This window comes from Mixophyes fleayi, chromosome 6 (genome assembly GCF_038048845.1).
Source record: "Mixophyes fleayi isolate aMixFle1 chromosome 6, aMixFle1.hap1, whole genome shotgun sequence".
Lineage (NCBI taxonomy): Eukaryota > Metazoa > Chordata > Amphibia > Anura > Limnodynastidae > Mixophyes > Mixophyes fleayi.
Genome location: NC_134407.1, coordinates 164,621,348 through 164,638,356, shown reverse-complemented (window position 1 = coordinate 164,638,356; position 17,009 = coordinate 164,621,348). Strand labels below are relative to the sequence as shown.

The following is a 17,009-nucleotide window of genomic DNA, read 5'->3' as shown; positions in this document are numbered from 1 at the left end:
TAATTTTATTCAGTTGCCTTAGGACTTTTTCCTTTGTCAGACAAAAACTAATTAATGGTATGTTTGTATTTTCATTTTTATGTATTATTCCTACCATTTGTTCCTCTCTAGTACATACTGAAGAAAACAAAGTGTTTAATACCTCTGCTTTTTCCTTATTATCATTAATCAATCTACCCATATCACTTCTTAGGGGTCCTATATTGTCTTTTTAATCCTGTTGTCATTTATATGCTTAAAAAAACTTTAGGGTTTGTCTTACTTTCTTTTGAACCTTCTTTTTCATTTCCTAATTTAGCCAATGTAATTTCCTTTTGCATGTTTCATTACATTCCTTGTAGATATGAAAGGACTCTTCAGTTTCTTCAGACTCAATGGCTTTGTTATTATTGCGCCATTGAAATGGAAATCAAGGGTTTGTGTATAGGAAAATCCAAAAAGTACAATAAGTTACCATTTTAGAACAAATGTTGATGTAATGTGGCATGACAATTGCAACAGGGGACCACAAAGGACTAGTTTGTGAAATGTTGGTGTTAAGTAGTCAAATCGCTCTGTCAGTGTTTCTTTGTCTGGATCCACCTCCTCTTCGCTTCCTCTGTTAGTCAGGGTACCACAAGGCTTCGTCCTAGCCCTTCTACTTTTTCTCTATCTATGCCAATTCCTTTGGAAAACTAATAAACTCTTTCAGATTTGTCAATTCTATGTGGATGATATCTCCTCTCCAGATCTCTCACCATCTACTCACATCACTGAATGTCTTTCTGCCATTTCATCTTGGATATCCTCTCGACACCCCAAAACTCAATCTTTTTCAAAACAGAACTAATAATATTTCCACAAACCAACATAAGCTACATACTTGATATCTCTATTTCTATTTACAACATGACAATAAATCCTACCCTCCAAGCTCTCTGCCCAGGTGTTATCCTTGACTCAACTGTCTTTTGTTCACCACATCCAAATCTGTTACATACATCTAAGAAACATTAACAGAATATGAAAGGATCTCACACAAGACAGAAAAAAGACTTCAATTCATGCACTTCTTCTTATCTTCCGCATTGACTATTGCAGTTAACTCCTTACTAGTCTTCTGATAACCAAATATATATATATATATATATATATATATATATATATATATATATATATATATATATATATATATATTATGGTCATTTTTGCGCCCAGCCTCAAAAATCGGTGTTAACATTATAGTATTAACGGTAATACTGCGCAATATTACCATAGTGATAGTGTGTAGGTCACATTATTCCTAGAATAACGTGTCCAAATTGAAATGGCCCCTAGCAGCACTAATCTAAGGTGGTGGGCAGGCAGTCTTGAAGATGATCGTTACCGCCTAATCAGTACATTATGACATCGATAGGGTTTTTATTTTTTACGCCACGTATGTGATTCCATTTGTATCCCTCTTTCATAAATTGTTGTGGGTATTATCAATATAAACATATGTAAAGCTGAAATAGACGAACATTGTGTAGGGAAAATAGAAATTTATATGAGAACACAGTTATTTGTTCTAAATATTACAAGTCATACCATATAATAAAGCTACTGATCTGTCAACAGCAGAAAATACTATTTTGTAGCTTTGTGATTTTTTATATATATATATATATATATATATATATATATATATATATATATATATATATATATATATATATATATATATATATATATATGTCATACTTGTTCCTGGAGACTCCCGCATTTTGCAAGAGTCTCCCGGGTGAGTGTGGCAATCTCCTGAATTCTGCCCACTTCACTAGGAAGTGCCCCACTTCCTAGTGAAGTGGGCAGAATTAGGTCCCAAACGCCACGATTCCCGTTAAAATGACGCGATTTTTGGCGCCCCACCCCCCTCCACTGGCAGGCTCCCGGAAGAGAGCTGAAGGAAGTTGGTAAGTATGAGAGATAGATATAGATATATATATATATATATATATATATATATATATATATGTTATGATGACAGTAATTAATTAAGTCTGCATATACAGATGGTGGCAGGTTGTGTAAACATTTTTGCTTTGCTTTTCCGCACCATGTCAAACTGCAGTCAATGCATTGTTCCCATGCTGCATGCCAGAGAAACTGAGGAAGTTTGCACTCTGGAAGCATTGGTGATCTTTTGGAGATGGGGGCGGTTAGAAGATAACGATGGGAGGTGTATTTTTCTATTTGAAACGGGGTTGCAGGAAGTCAGTTATGTCCTTCAAAGACATAAATAGCATCAAGTCAGGCGCCGCGTTAATTCAGTATAAGTGTATACAGTTGATGGTAGCAGTTGGAGCAGGAGCAGAGGTGGATATCGCCATGTTTCTGATGATTGTTTAAGGTTAATAAATTTGTAGAATATAGATGGTAGGTCAGAGGATGTTTCTGATGCAAAGGGCCTGATTCATCCTTGGACGCAACCTGCATGCAATTTGTGTTTAAAAACGACCTCCGAACTTGTGTATTTCCGAAAATTTTCAAATACAAGCGGATCTCAAGATATATGTCTTTTTGAATCCAGTTATAAGTACACTAAACATATGTAGATAGACAGAATAGACTACAGGATATGCACATGCATATGTGCAATATAAAGTCCCATCAGAACGCATGCAAAAAACATATTTTATAAAATTAACCCAATAATATAATAATTAATAAAAATATTTGTAAGAAACATTTTTTTTTTGCATTTTTGTTTTTAGCAGTAACTACATAAATTGGGATGTTTACTGTACAGACAGTGTTTTTATATTCTTTCTTCCATGCATACACATGTTCTGTACAATCAAGTGGCATGCATACATGTTGTGTTTAATGCAAAGACTATGCCATGACAGTCATCACTCTCAGTTGGCCCTTACACCTGCCCTGGAGTTGGTACAAATCATCCAAAGATGTATTTCTAACAACTTCTAATACATAGGGTATTATGTACTCTATGTATAGGTAATGGGTGGTGTTGGCGATAGCTGTTGCTGCAGGTTTAAGATGCAAATAAAGATTGTAAGTGTTGTCATTAGTGTCAGAGCTGGCTTTTGTTGGTGGCTTGTGACTGAGGTGTGTTTTTAGGTGGCTACAGGTTGCTATGGGTGGTTTATAGCAGGAGTGGCAGTCATTTCCTAGGTGTGATTTTTAGGTGCCTGCAAGTGGAATAATGATAGTTTTTGGTAGGCTGTAGCTGATTATTGGTGTGTGAGTTTGTGGCTGCAGGCTGCTTTGAATGGCTAGCAGTGTTAGTAGTGGTGTATGTTGACAAGGTGTTGGTGTAAATATAATTGGCTGCATGTTTGGGTGGGTGGTGGTAGAGATTGCAATGTGTTTTTTAGTAGGATTACTAGGTGGGTGTAGTTGTTGGCAAGGTGTCTCAGAGGTGAGGTTGGAGATTTATGGTATGTACGAGGTGGGTGTTGTAAGATATCAGAATAAGGAGTAGTGCAAGTTGTTGGACTTTGGAGGCACACACATGTTTTTATCAATCATTATGTCAGTTTCTCTGCTGTTCCTGGGCTGTGTCTCTTAAAGCTGTTGCCACCTGTCCCTAACTCTCCATGGATCAGCCTGTCACAGCCACTCTGACCTCACTGAGGGAGGGACTGGCAGTCAGAAGGGAATCTTAGCTAAGCAGAAAGTCACATAGGAAGTTTGTGTGTGTGTGTGTAACTATTTGTTCTTTGTGTAAATGTCTGACTGTCTTTGTAACATTAGTGTGATTTAACACTTTGTGTGTCATTGTAAAATATTAGAGTGCCTGGGCATATTTTGATTCTGACACATTCTGAAACAGTGCACATTGATTTTCCATGTTATGTGAATCTGTGAATCTGTAATTGTTAGAGTGATTGTGTTTGGTCAGCATATGCTCACAGGCAAGACGGGGGCAGATAAAATCCCACAAAGGCATATCAACGAGACATGTATGTGTATGGGCTTGATCATGAGGTGAGTCTCTGTTTCCCTCGTATTACTTTATCTACTTCTTCATTATTTTCTCCTCTTATTTTCTTCTCATACTCTTTCTCTCTTCTCATCTTGTTTTCTCCACTCCCACATTTTTATTGCTACATGGTAGGCCTCAGATCCCAATTCCAAGAACAGCTGGTTCCCGAGTGTTGGTTATTTAACCCTTCTCTACCCACATGATAATGCATAACTTCACTTATGTGTTGTCTTCCTCCAGGGGTCGGCAGAGTCATACACCAGTCGTCCGTCAGATTCAGATGTATCCCTTGAAGAGGATAGGGAGGCTCTGCGGAAGGAAGCAGAACGCCATGCTTTAGCACAACTGGAGAAAGCTAAGGTAACATAGACATGTTGATATGCTTTTGGACTGTAGTCGCCTATTGTAGATTGGTGATTGGTGGTCCACTGAACTCTGCATCATACGCCTCCCTACAGACCAAGCCTGTGGCTTTTGCGGTTCGAACGAATGTAGGATATAACCCAGCTCCCGCAGATGAAGCTCCGGTACAGGGGATGTCCATCAACTTTGATCCCAAAGATTTCCTTCACATCAAGGAGGTATGAAAGAGGCATATACTTGGAGGTGTAGTCTGATAATAATAGAATTACTCCTGTCATATTTGTTACCTCTATTGTCAGAAGAAATGAGGGATGTAATCTACCCAACAGACATGTGATAGACACAATGTTATGATGAATGAAATAATGTACTATGTAGCAGTGAATATATTGCTCACATTGTACAGCTATCGGTCTAGAGAGAGATTTTTTTTCAAAGTACATTTTTATTTATCAGACAGTTGTGGGGTGTAGGGGAAGCTGGCCTGGGAGCGAGGACTCTTCTACTTTCAACTGCCCTCATTTTTTTTAACCAAAGAGCACACTTATTCTAGGGTATAACTAAGTATAAATGCGTCTGTGTGCAGAGAAGCAGGACATTTTTTAGAGACGCACTGTGTTGGAGTCTAAATGTAAAAATATAATGAGGTTCGCTCGCTTAAAAACTTCTTTTAGAAATTGTGGTGCTCTAGGCTTGCACTCCACCACCTAAACGAATAACAAACTTTCCAGAAAGGTAGCTTGCCAGCCAACACACCACAGGAATGCAAATGTCACATCACAGTCCAAGATCCTACCTCTTTAGTATCATTCCTTTCAAATCCACTAAACTTTTCAGTTTCTCTTAAACTAGTGTTCAGTGCAGCATCATTTATGGTTCACTCCTACAATGGCTATCCTTCATTATTTTAAACCCTGCTACCTAAAGCAGGAGCTACCAGGAGAAGATGCAGGTTTTGAGCTCATGGCAATACAATACAGTTCAGTCCTTTTCAGTAGCGAGATTGCGGAATCTGTAATCCCCTCCCAGCATCTCCTGGCTTCAGGTAATGAGGGTGTCCGAATGGAGGGACTGTCTCTAATTTTGTACATTCGGCGAAAAGACAAAATGAAAGAGGTTGCCATTAAAACTTCCAAGTTTTTCTTTTTTCTCCATTCTTTTTTTATTCCTTCCTCCACTGTACACTTTATTATATGCAAGTGCATGTTCTCCTTCCATGTCCCCCTTCTCTTTCTGCTGGTATCCATGTCTTTCCTCCAACAACTTGTCCTCCTGTTGATTCTTATTCCCAGAAATATAACAATGACTGGTGGATTGGACGAGCGGTGCGAGAAGGTTGCGAGGTGGGTTTTATCCCCAGTCCTGTCAAGCTGGAACACATGAGAATGTTACAGGAACAGAAGATGAGACAGAATCGACTCAGTACCAGGTGACTACAGCATTAATTTCTTTATGTTTTCGCATCTTAATTCCTATGTTCTTTGTTTCCCACTATTAGATTTTTAGAATTTCTCCTCTCCTCTAGCCATGCATCACACGCTAATGCTATTTTAGCCAGAAGATTATTAACCTACCAAAAACATACTAAAATATCCACTGGTATGTTTGTGTGGCTGTGAGCGAGAAATTAGATTGCAAGCTCCATTGGGGCAGGGACTAATATGATGGATTAACTTGAACAACATTACATAACATGTTGGCATGTTATATAATGTCCCTACTCCACTATCTTACTGGTTCTCTTCTTTCCTAATTTCCACTTGCAGTAAATCCATTGGGAACTCAAACAGTTTAGGTGACGTGGTCAGTGGCACCCGCAGACCAACTCCCCCAGCCACAGGTAAGCAATCAGTGTCTGACCATCTTCTCTCTCACAAACAATATGGTCCAAGTAGAATCACTCACTTCATTGCACATCAGGTCATCCCTTAGATGTATGAGACAAATCTATTATCCAACTCTTTGCTACAATGCAAACAACAGATATGAAGTGCACAGATGCAAAATGGAGCAATGAGCACTACCTGATCTATAAAGGCCTATAAAGCTCCCTGGGTGGGCTTATCAAGCATATTAATTAGTGTCTACAGTGTTTATATGTGACTTTATATGTGACTGTAAATTAGGGATCTTGTGAATGGGCCTCACAAATAGTAGAATTAAGATTCAGGGAACTAGAAAGGGATAACTAAGAGAGAACTGTATGGAAGTGAGATGGAAGATAGAAGAACTCAGGAGAATAGCAGGATTATTATTATTATTATTATTAACCTTTATTAGGCGTCACAAGATTTCCGTAGCGCCGTACACAATACAAACAGTAGACTAGGGTGAAACAGTACAGAACAATAAACAAATAATACCAAGACTTTGTAAACTCCAGGCATGGGGATGATGACACAGAGATGCTACAATTAACTTATCTTATTTTATCACAGTTGAGCCCTAACCTTAACTCCAGCTATTCTCATTCATCATGCAGCCTCTTCTCCTTTTGTCATACTTTGTCATATAATTCATATTCTTTTTTTTTCCTTCTTGTGCCTCCTGGTGTCTTTTGTTTCCTTCCTTTCCCCCTTCTTCTCTACTGTCGAACTCCCCATCTTCCCTTCTCTTGTTCACGTTTGCTTTCTTAATTGCTCTATTTCTACATTCTTTCCCTGTTGCTTTTTCTTTCCGTTTTCCTGTCCTTTCTGCCTCTCTCTGACATTTTCTGATATATATATATATATATATATATATATATATATATATATATATATATATATATATATATATTCTATCCATCCATCACTGTTGCTACTCTCCCACGTCTGCCTCCCCATGTCCCCATCTCTAGGTCCCCTGGAATCCCCATTAGCTTATGACTTAGATCCTGCTGATGTAGAATATGATGAGACAGAGCCTCAGGGTGCTCAGCACACCCCAAACAGCAGCACGGGAAGTGTAACAACCCCCCCATCCACTACCAAACGTGTCCCTTTCTTTAAAAAGGTAACCAACACCACACCCGTTGTTATTACTAACACTAGTCATCCACCATGGTGTGCTACTTGGCCAGAGATAACACTTTACCATGGAATTGTGAAGGGTTGATAACACAAAGCTTGTGTTTGCAGAGTGTTTACATAGTGCAAGCAGGAAGTGTGACCTGCGTTTGAGTTTGTGCTTATGTATGAGGGTGCTTTTCTAATAAAAAAAAAAAGTTTGTTCTTGGAACTGTTTGTGCTGTGTACAAATGTGTGTAAATCTGTGTAGGGGTAAACTATGCAAGCGCAATTATAAAACTTCAGCAGCAAATCCATTAGAATATGTCATCATATGCTACTGCTGCAGCAACAAGGATCATAAAGGAACATATATATCTATTCAGGTGCAGACTTTTTTGTCAATACAAAGTAGCTGATCTTATCAGGGCTGTTTGCAGGTATTATGAGGGCAAAGATCACATTAGTGAGCCACCATAGGGTTATTTACCAAATGTAGAGTCACAAGGAGGAAAGTGGATTACCACACAAGATCCCTTCGTGCTTACAAACATCCTGTATATTCCCTTCTTATAATTACATCTTCTTTAGCCTTAGCCAATTACAATTCTCAATATTGGAAGATGTTACAACTTGACTTAGTAGATGGTTATAGTGGTGTCTAGAGGCAATAAGTCTCTTACTGTATTGAACTAGGACTGCAGTAAAATACTTCTTGCCTTTAGACATGATTTTATCAAATGTAGAGTATCAATGTTCTAAATACAATAATACATGACAAATTGTGTTCTGTAAATTTGAATTAATAGAAAATGTGCTGTGTGAAGATTTGACTTTAGATCAGGCCTGTCCAACCTGCGGCCCTCCAGGTGTTGTGAAACTACAAGCCCCAGCATGCTTTGCAGGAGACAACCTGTTGATAGCTGGAAGGGCATGCTGGGACTTGTAGTTTCACAACATCTGGAGGGCCGCAGGTTGGACAGGCCTGCTTTAGATTATACTTTAAATCTTGGGTTTATAGCAAAAACTATTATTAAATCTTGGGTTAAAGCTTGGTTATGGCTGAGGTTAATATTTTTGACATTTTTTATGGGCTCATATGTTAAGGTTTCATTATGGTTTGAGCACCTATTTGTTATCATTCTCTGTTTCCTGCTACATGAATTAAATTGTTCAAAGTGGGCGGGAAAAGAGCAGCCTGTAACCAGTCAGTAGGTGAGTGTGCTGATCTTGTGAGAGGCAGTGACCTATCCACCTGAGTATTAGTGAGGACACAGCTGCATGTGACAAGGGCAATGTCATGATGTGAGGTGAAGAATGGAAGCACTAGTGACAGGCTGAGAGATAGATAGTAAACAGAGCAGGGTATGCCAACAGCGCAGCAAGAAACTGAGGTGGAAAGATTGTGGTGTTAAATGCACCTCTGTGTGAAATAAGTTCATACATCCATTGATGCCAGCGTGAATATAATTTCCAGAGACATTTGCTTATATAGACATGTCATATGCAGTTCTAACTGCACTAAAGTCCCCACCATTATATGCTTACTAGTCTAGGCTGTAATGTATTTTTTGCATTTTGAATACACCTATAAATTAAATGACAAAGTCCATATATTAAGAATAAATAGTGAACAGTGATTCCAGGAAAAGTGCAGCTGGTAATATTGAGAACACTTCCAGGGACAAACTTTAAAACCTGAGACATTTATAAACTGCCTTCCTAGGACTCCAGGCAGCTTATAGTGAATTTATTTTCAGACTCCGTTAATAGAGAGTGTACATATGACAGGATTCTATATAAAATTTACATCTTTATTCATCTTGATTTATGCTTGAAAAATACATCTACATAATATCTTGAATGTAATAAAGCTGCAGCATCACGACACAATGCTTTTGGTGGTCTGTGCAATTGGTATTAGCTTTCTTGGTGATCCTGCACATTGGTAGCCATAACTGTACCGCCTGTCCTAAATGCCCCCTTTGTCCCTTTATTAAATGTGAGTATAAAAACATATGTACTATTTCTTAATGGGCTGTGTAGCATAGCAGCACAACACTAGACAATATGAATTACAGTAGTAATAATAGAATTTCCAGGCCGGTGCTAAGAAGTGACCGGATGGCTTTTCAGATACTGTTATTGTTCACTTACTTTCTTTTTTTTTTTCCACTGTTCATAAATAGTTGCACCTTAAAGTTAGGTCCACACTCCTATTTAGGCTTCATGATAAGACATGTATGTGCATTAAATGTATTTTCTAACCACTACTTAAGAGTCATACATTGGTGTTAGTACATACATGTTTCTTCACATGCATGAATCAGTGATTATAGTAATAACATGCATGATTTGTTTTCTTTTTTTTTTTTCCTACCTCTTTTCACTTTCTATTCACTGACCTCTTTCCTTTCCATCTCTTAAACTCCACGTCTTCATGTTCACTCTGACTTTTTCTCAACTGCCGTTATCTATTGCACCATTTACCCCTACTCCACTCTCCCTTCTCTTCTGTTTTCTTCACTGACTACAAATAGCCAAACAGAGGCAGAAGTCAGTAAGTAATTTGTCTGCATATATCACCTCTCCTGTTGTGTTGTGATGCTGTTTTAAGTTCCTTGAAAATCGCATGCTGTGTTGTGTCTGTGGACAATAGATGTTCTATAAATGGACTGCATGATGTCTAGTTTATGAATATACAGGTGGAAGGAGAGGTATAACTCAGTATTTCTGTTACAGACAGAGCACATCCCTCCGTATGATGTGGTTCCTTCCATGAGGCCAATCATTTTAGTTGGACCTTCGCTAAAAGGATATGAGGTAATGTCAAAGGGAACAGTTGTAACCCCTACAGAGCTTGGCAAACCCAGGAATGCATGACAGATGGCGCCTTACTAATTGGAAAATTATCTGTAGCTGTCAATGGGTGAACATCTTCTCTGGCACCATAAAAGAATGAGTTGGCTGGAAGATTTTTCTGACTTTCTCTTGAATTCTATATAATTTGGTCAAATCTGTCAAGTCACCCTTTACCTTTCCATTTGTCTATAGCTCTTCTCCTATTTTTACATAGGCCCGCATGTACATATCCAAATGTGAATGTCTACTTCTCTTTTATGTAATTCTTGTTTCCAACTTTCCATTGTTCAGTGCTGTTTATTTCATTTGTCTATATCTGTCCTTACTCCACCATACATTTTATACACATCTGTACCCAGCATCTGTCTTCCTGCACCACTCACTTAGTTCTTTTCTACTTCTTCAGTCATGATGTTGCCTCTCTTTTGCTGTCAGTAGTCTGGAGATCTCCAACCTTTATTTGTGTGCCCGCAGGTCACAGATATGATGCAAAAAGCCTTATTTGACTTCTTGAAACATCGCTTTGACGGAAGGTATTAAATTAGTTATTTGATATGTATAGATCTGTGAACAAGGGTTATAAGCACACTTGATATAATGTGACAAATCTGATAAAACCAAACACAAGATTAAACATAGCAGCTATAACCAGGGCTGTGCCTTCAATGAGGCAACCTGAGGCAGCTGTCTTGGCCAGCAAGTCTTTGGGGGCCACAACATGAAGTCATTTCAGTTAAAAAAATGCCAGTTTAAGTCAGTTGTAAATAAGTCTTTTTTTTTTTTTTAGTAGATCTACTAACGCTTAAATGATGTGTGCAGGACAAGGATATTGTTTGGGGCAGTAAAATAGCTAAACGTTCCCCTGGATATAACTTCCTTCAAAGCTATGGTGTATGACAGTGATGGGCAACAAGGAGTCTTCCGAGCCTTCACCTGCATCACCCAATACCTTTCCCCATAGGCTTCTTCTCTGCTTCACACACTGCAGAGCTTCATCCATGACCACAGGTGAAGCTCAGCATGTCATAGAACAGAGAATAAGGGCTAAATTTACTAAGCTGCGAGTTTGAAAAAGTGGGGATGTTGCCTATAGCAACCAATCAGATTCTAGCTTTCATTTATTTAGTACTTTCTACAAAATGACAGCTAGAATCTGATTGGTTGCTATAGGCAACATTCCCACTTTTTCAAACCCGCAGCTTAGTAAATCTAGCCCTAAGGCTGAACTAGCTGACATCCCCATCATGTGACCTCCGCACAACGAAGAGAGGTCATTCAGCACATCTGCACCACATGCTCTCCCTCCTTCCTTAGTGTGACCATGATTCCACCTTATTCAATCATTATAACACAAGATAAGGGAGTTTTTTAAATTATTATACATTAGGGTTAATATGTAACAAGATAAGTAGTGGGTGGTCAGTGGTACCTTGACTGATGCATAAGTGGGAGCATGTGGGAGGACTGAGGGTATGTGGGAGGACTGAGGGTATGTGGGAGAGCTGAGGAGACAAACATTATTCGACTGGCTGATGTGGGGGGGTTTTCAATATAGAAATGGGTAATATGCGGCCATTTTGAAGGGTAGAGTATCAGATTGCCCATCACTGGAGTATGATATGTATGTGTTAGCTTCATTGAATTAGATAAAAGCAAATACGGATATGGAGTCTGTTATCCACAATGCTTAGGATGTAAGTTTTCCTGGATAACTATCTCTTTTTATAATTTGGAGCATTTACGTTTAATAAATACTTATGTCTTTCCCACGCCACCCCTAGTATATCTCTCTCATTATGAAATTGTTTAGAGTTTTCATCGCAGTGATGGTATAAGCTAAAATCACAGAACTGCAACATTTTTTTTCTCCTCTTTTTCTTGGCAACAGATTTCCAGATAAAACAATCCATATTTATGGCTAAATAATTAAAAAAGATATGAATAGTAATTTCTAGTGAATTGATAGGCTGTATTCTTCTGAATATTGGTCCAAACCCCCAAATAGCTGCCTCCACACTGTGTAGGCGATGGGTACAGCTCGTTATTTTTAGATACAATGTGTGTGTTTGGAAGTCTGTCAGTTGACAGAAATGTTTCAATACAATGTGTAATAGACTCGGTGTCAGCTGATTAGTCAGAAATGTATTGAATATCATTATATGGAAATCCCCTGAGAGGTGCAGTAATATCCTTGGTGTCGTTTCGGTAAGAGAGAAGCTTTTTACAGTCACTCAGGAACATCACTGATTCAGTCCATGCAGTTATTCAGGCAACATTCTCAGCGCTGCCTCTCACCAGCTCAGCATAAATGACGACTATTTATATATGAATATTGGTGTAACTGCTGGTAACAGTCCATGTGATACTTTAATCCGTGGATTATCCAGCTCCTCTTCACTCTCGCTAAACTGAAATCTTGTAAATATAATTGGGATAACAGCATTTATTAAAGACTAATTACTTTTCATTGCATTGTTGGCTAGAAGCATATATTAGTTTATTTAATATACTTGTTAAAAAAAGGTACTTATTGTAGAGATATTGAGTTAATTAATGTATTGCCCGAAATAATAGCAAAAAATTTAATATGAACCCAATATCTGTGTCAGGACCCAAAGATAAATAATCCATTGTAAGACTGTTGGAATAATTACTCCACTGATAAGAGTGTTTCTTTTGACTGTCCATAGTTTTTGCTCCTTTAATTAGTTGTGAAATTACTTTATGAAGGTAAATTATCCTGGAAAAGGAGTTATTTTGCAATTAGTTTTCTGTAGTAAAGCAAGTGTAGTGCAGCTTGTGAGGTGCTTCTGACAAACACTGTTTGCTAATGCTGTTTTGTATAATAGGTATACCACTAGGTGGCACTGTTCTATTGTTACTACTACAGTTTATCTGAATAATATTTCCCATGTAACGTGTATGTAGGTAGTATATACTCCTGGACTCTTTTATATTAGCTTGTGGTACATTGTTAGTGAATGACAAAGAATGAAAATTGCTTAAAGTTGATACATTGTTCCTCAATTACATCTCTGGTTTGTAATGTATAGTGAATGGATAGGCTGCATTTTCATAAATATTGGTTCATCCCATAATAGGGCTGCTTCCACTCTGATTCTGATCCACTTTTGACAATATTTACATGTCAGGAGTCCACTTTTTTTGTATTTAGCAATAGTAGTGTCATCCTTGCGTTCCTGATTGGTACACTAAAGGTTATCTCCACTCTAATCCTATTATCTTGTTAAATGCTGTGCACTAGAATTTAGTGGAATAACTTCTGATACTTGAAATATGACTTTTTCCTGAAATCATCTGCCGAAAGCTCAGAAATAAACCGGTGGTACAACTCAGCTCATTCTATTTACCAGTTTAAGGTAGGAAGGGAATTTTGTAAAAATTGTCAGGAGACTGAATGTTAACTTAAATGTCTTGTCATATACCTGTAAGTCATTCCTTTAGTGCTAATGGCTATGCGCTGCTACTGACAAATTTACATGCACTTATATGCTCCTATTCATTTTTAAGTAATGGCGATGGCTCAAAAAAAAAAAAAATTGGGCTTTGTACTAGGGTTGCTCAAAATCCACAATTATTTACTAATCTGGTAGAATTCTAATTATTTTTTAAAAGCTTCCGGTGTGGCTAAATCTTTAGGATTAAGCCAACCTAATCCCAAATCAAATTTTGTGCTATTTTATAGTGCAGGATGTAAAATTATATTCAAGAGCTAAATCATACTTACCTACTTTTTACTCTTTCCCTCCATGAGATCCTAGAGGGGAGGTAAAGAGTGAGGTCAGAGGGGGACAGGGCATGACGAATTGCGTTATTTTGGGGCCAAAATGATGTGATTCACCACAAATCGTGTCATGGAGGCTCCCAACTTGATGCAGGAGAATGGCCTGCTCTCCTGGGATTTCGAGAGACCTACCTGTAATTAAGGAGTCTCCCCCTGATACTCCTGGAGAATGGACAAGTATGAGCTAAACCATACTTGCTAACCTTTTTAAACTTCTTTCCGGGAGATCCCAGGCAGGGGGGCGTGGTTGGAGGGTGGGGCGTGGGGAATCGTGTCATTTTGCCCCCCAACCCCCCCCCCCCCCCCTCGACAAAAAGCCATTTTTGTGGCGGGGCCAAAATGACCCGAATCACCGCGAATCACTTCATTTTGACAGCAAGATGCCGTTTGCGGGATATTTGCCTGCTCTTCCGGGAGACCTACCCGAATTTCAGGAGTCTCCCGGACATTCCAGGAGAGTTGGAAAAAATAAAAACAAACACAAAAAAAAAACATTTTAAGCACATACCCCCTTAATACAGAATATACTATTCATACACCTAAGTAGAAGTGGAAGCCTCTTAAACCTGCAAAATATAATTCTGATCAGACATTCCAAATCATTTGTCCTCTGCGTACTTACAGTCACACCCTAGTAACTTTCTGTCATGGGCTTACCTTTTAATAAATATGTTAATGCAATGTACTTTTAATATGCCTTAGAGGAGGATCAGTATGATTTATTTTCAGTTATATGTTTATTACACCATTTTAGAAGTGTCTGTGGTTAGCACCATACAAATATCACAGCATAGATCTGCAAGATCTGCTGTGTCTTGTTTTTCTCTGCAGGGCTATTTTAATGACTGCATCACTGAGATGTTTTACTTTTTTCTGTTTCAAACGTGCAGGTTGGTGTAGAGGAAGGGTATATTTTGCAATGGGATATGGCTTTTTAAAGACTGGAAAAGATATGTTTTTGTGAATGCTTTAAACAGATCTTCCAGAAAAAGGTAATGCAGAGCCGGATTTAGACCTCATCAGGCCCTAGGCAAGAGACTGGTTGGGAGCCCCCCTCCCTAAAACAATCCATAGCACTATGTTTTTTAGCATACCATATACCCCTATAGCTGAGTAGAAGAAAAGCTATGTGCTGCCGCGCAGCAGCGGCGCGCCGTCAAAGCAGGTGCGGCCACATCATTGGGGGCGTACCTAGCAGCAACAACCGACATACCTAGTAACCTAGTAGTTGTCACTTTTGTGCCTCCATCATCACTTTCCCCTTCACAATATCACTTTTGCCCCTTCACATCACCTCTGTCCCCAATCACGTCAACAATGTACCCCTTCACATCACCTCTGTCCCCCTTCATAATTTTTTGGGAACAATTTGTTTCCCCTTTTTTATAGTGTGCCATTGTTCCTCCGTTAGTTTGCTTACTTTTATATTGCTTACTTCTCTTCTGGTTTCTCATCTTCTGTTTTCTTTCTTGCCCCGTCGCGTGCGCTGCTCCCCTCCGCTCCTCTGAGTCTTCAGTGAATATGCCGTCAGGCGTGATGATGTCACGCCTGACTTTTAGTGGAACGCAGCTGAGCAGGAAGGAGAAGAGGATGCTGCCAGAGGCCGCTGCAATCGTTAATTATTTATTTTTTTCTCACTTGGACAAAAAAATTTTTTTTCTTTGCTGGTGCCTCCAACACCAGCCGGGCCCCCTGGTGACCGCTGGGCCCTAGGCAAGTGCCTAGGTTGCCTAGTGGTAAATCCGGCCCTGAGGTAATGCATAGTACAATAGTAAGTAAAGCAGATGAAGAAAAGCTGAGACAGACTGGAATTCACCCGCTAATGAATATTTGTGTTTGGTACCCTGTAATATGCACAAAACAATTCCCTCTCTAACCATTTCAGAGATAACTAAACACAAAATGTTATCTTATGTTGACTGTCTACTGTAGCTTTGTTAAAAAGTAAAGTATTTTAGAGTATATCCTCTCTGCTCAACCACAAACTTGCAGCTGTTGATATGGGTCAAAAAGCTGAAACGATGAATGTGCTGCCACATCCGTATGTATCAAACTGCTAATCTACAGTCCATGCAGAGCATTCATGTTGCCTAGGAAAATGTAAGCCAATGAATCTGCTTATCATCCTCCCTTTTCCACAGTGATACAAGGTAGAAAACTTCTGCCTTCTTAAGTAGATTTCTAAAATGTCACCATTGTCTGTAGGCTCGCCAGTTCATCCATGTAATACTTTTTTAGATACATGTTGCATACCTTGAATGCAACATGCTTTATTATGCTTCTGTACTAACAGAAATGTGTATTTCACATGTGTCCATTTTTATTAAATGGCTGATCTGGTAACTACTAGCAGATCACATGCTTAGTTGTCCCAGTTATGTACCTTTCCAGCATGTATGTGAAGTCATTTTTCTTAGCTGGCCCACTACAACCCATTAAATCTCACTTGAGCCTAGAGGGCAAAGTATGGCTGCCAGTCACACACACACACGAACCCTCAGCATGTCATGTGAGGACATAGGGGGAGGATTTGACAGAATACAAAACAGACAGAACACAGAGGGGTGTTTTAAAAGCCTCTCTATATAATGTACCATGTGACTATGGTTGCCATAGTAGTCAAACAACACTGTTCAGAATTAAAAATTATTAATAGCAGCCTGAAGAAACAAACCAAGGAAAATTGTAAATACCAAGCTTCTCTTATAGTCTGAAACAGTGATTTATGTAAAAAAAACACAAAAAAAACACACTTCATGCTTTTTTTTTAAGATTGCTGCTTTAAATTACATGACTTTCCATTTCACAAATGACTGCCTCCACTCTACATGTCAGGTTCAAGTAGACTAACTCATTTACTGCATTTTTGGCTTATGCCACGTGTCCTGGTTTATGCATTAAGTAGGAGTCCAGAGCATGCAGGACAGATTTAGTTAGGTGTAAACACATCCATTATTTAAACAATGTTGTGTAATTAATTTCAAAGGCTCAGGCTTGAGTATGTGTTAATATCTATTACCAG

At 38.7% G+C, this 17,009-nt stretch overlaps 1 protein-coding gene across 6 annotated transcripts in view; it reads left to right on the top strand.

Annotated features, from left to right (window-relative positions):
• The window catches only part of CACNB1 (calcium voltage-gated channel auxiliary subunit beta 1), a 64,402-nt gene that overhangs the window by 32,962 nt on the left and 14,431 nt on the right, over nucleotides 1-17,009 (top strand). For 3 of the 6 annotated variants that reach the window (XM_075177051.1, XM_075177052.1, XM_075177055.1), the window contains 7 exons: nucleotides 4,211-4,330; nucleotides 4,429-4,551; nucleotides 5,626-5,762; nucleotides 6,100-6,173; nucleotides 7,173-7,327; nucleotides 10,063-10,143; nucleotides 10,657-10,715. In XM_075177051.1, the coding sequence (XP_075033152.1) occupies nucleotides 4,211-4,330; nucleotides 4,429-4,551; nucleotides 5,626-5,762; nucleotides 6,100-6,173; nucleotides 7,173-7,327; nucleotides 10,063-10,143; nucleotides 10,657-10,715 (749 nt within the window). Of the gene's footprint in view, nucleotides 1-3,602; nucleotides 3,973-4,210; nucleotides 4,331-4,428; nucleotides 4,552-5,625; nucleotides 5,763-6,099; nucleotides 6,174-7,172; nucleotides 7,328-9,860; nucleotides 9,881-10,062; nucleotides 10,144-10,656; nucleotides 10,716-17,009 lie in introns of those variants that run through there. The other 3 variants (XM_075177053.1, XM_075177057.1, XM_075177054.1) reach the window with 2 other exon arrangements.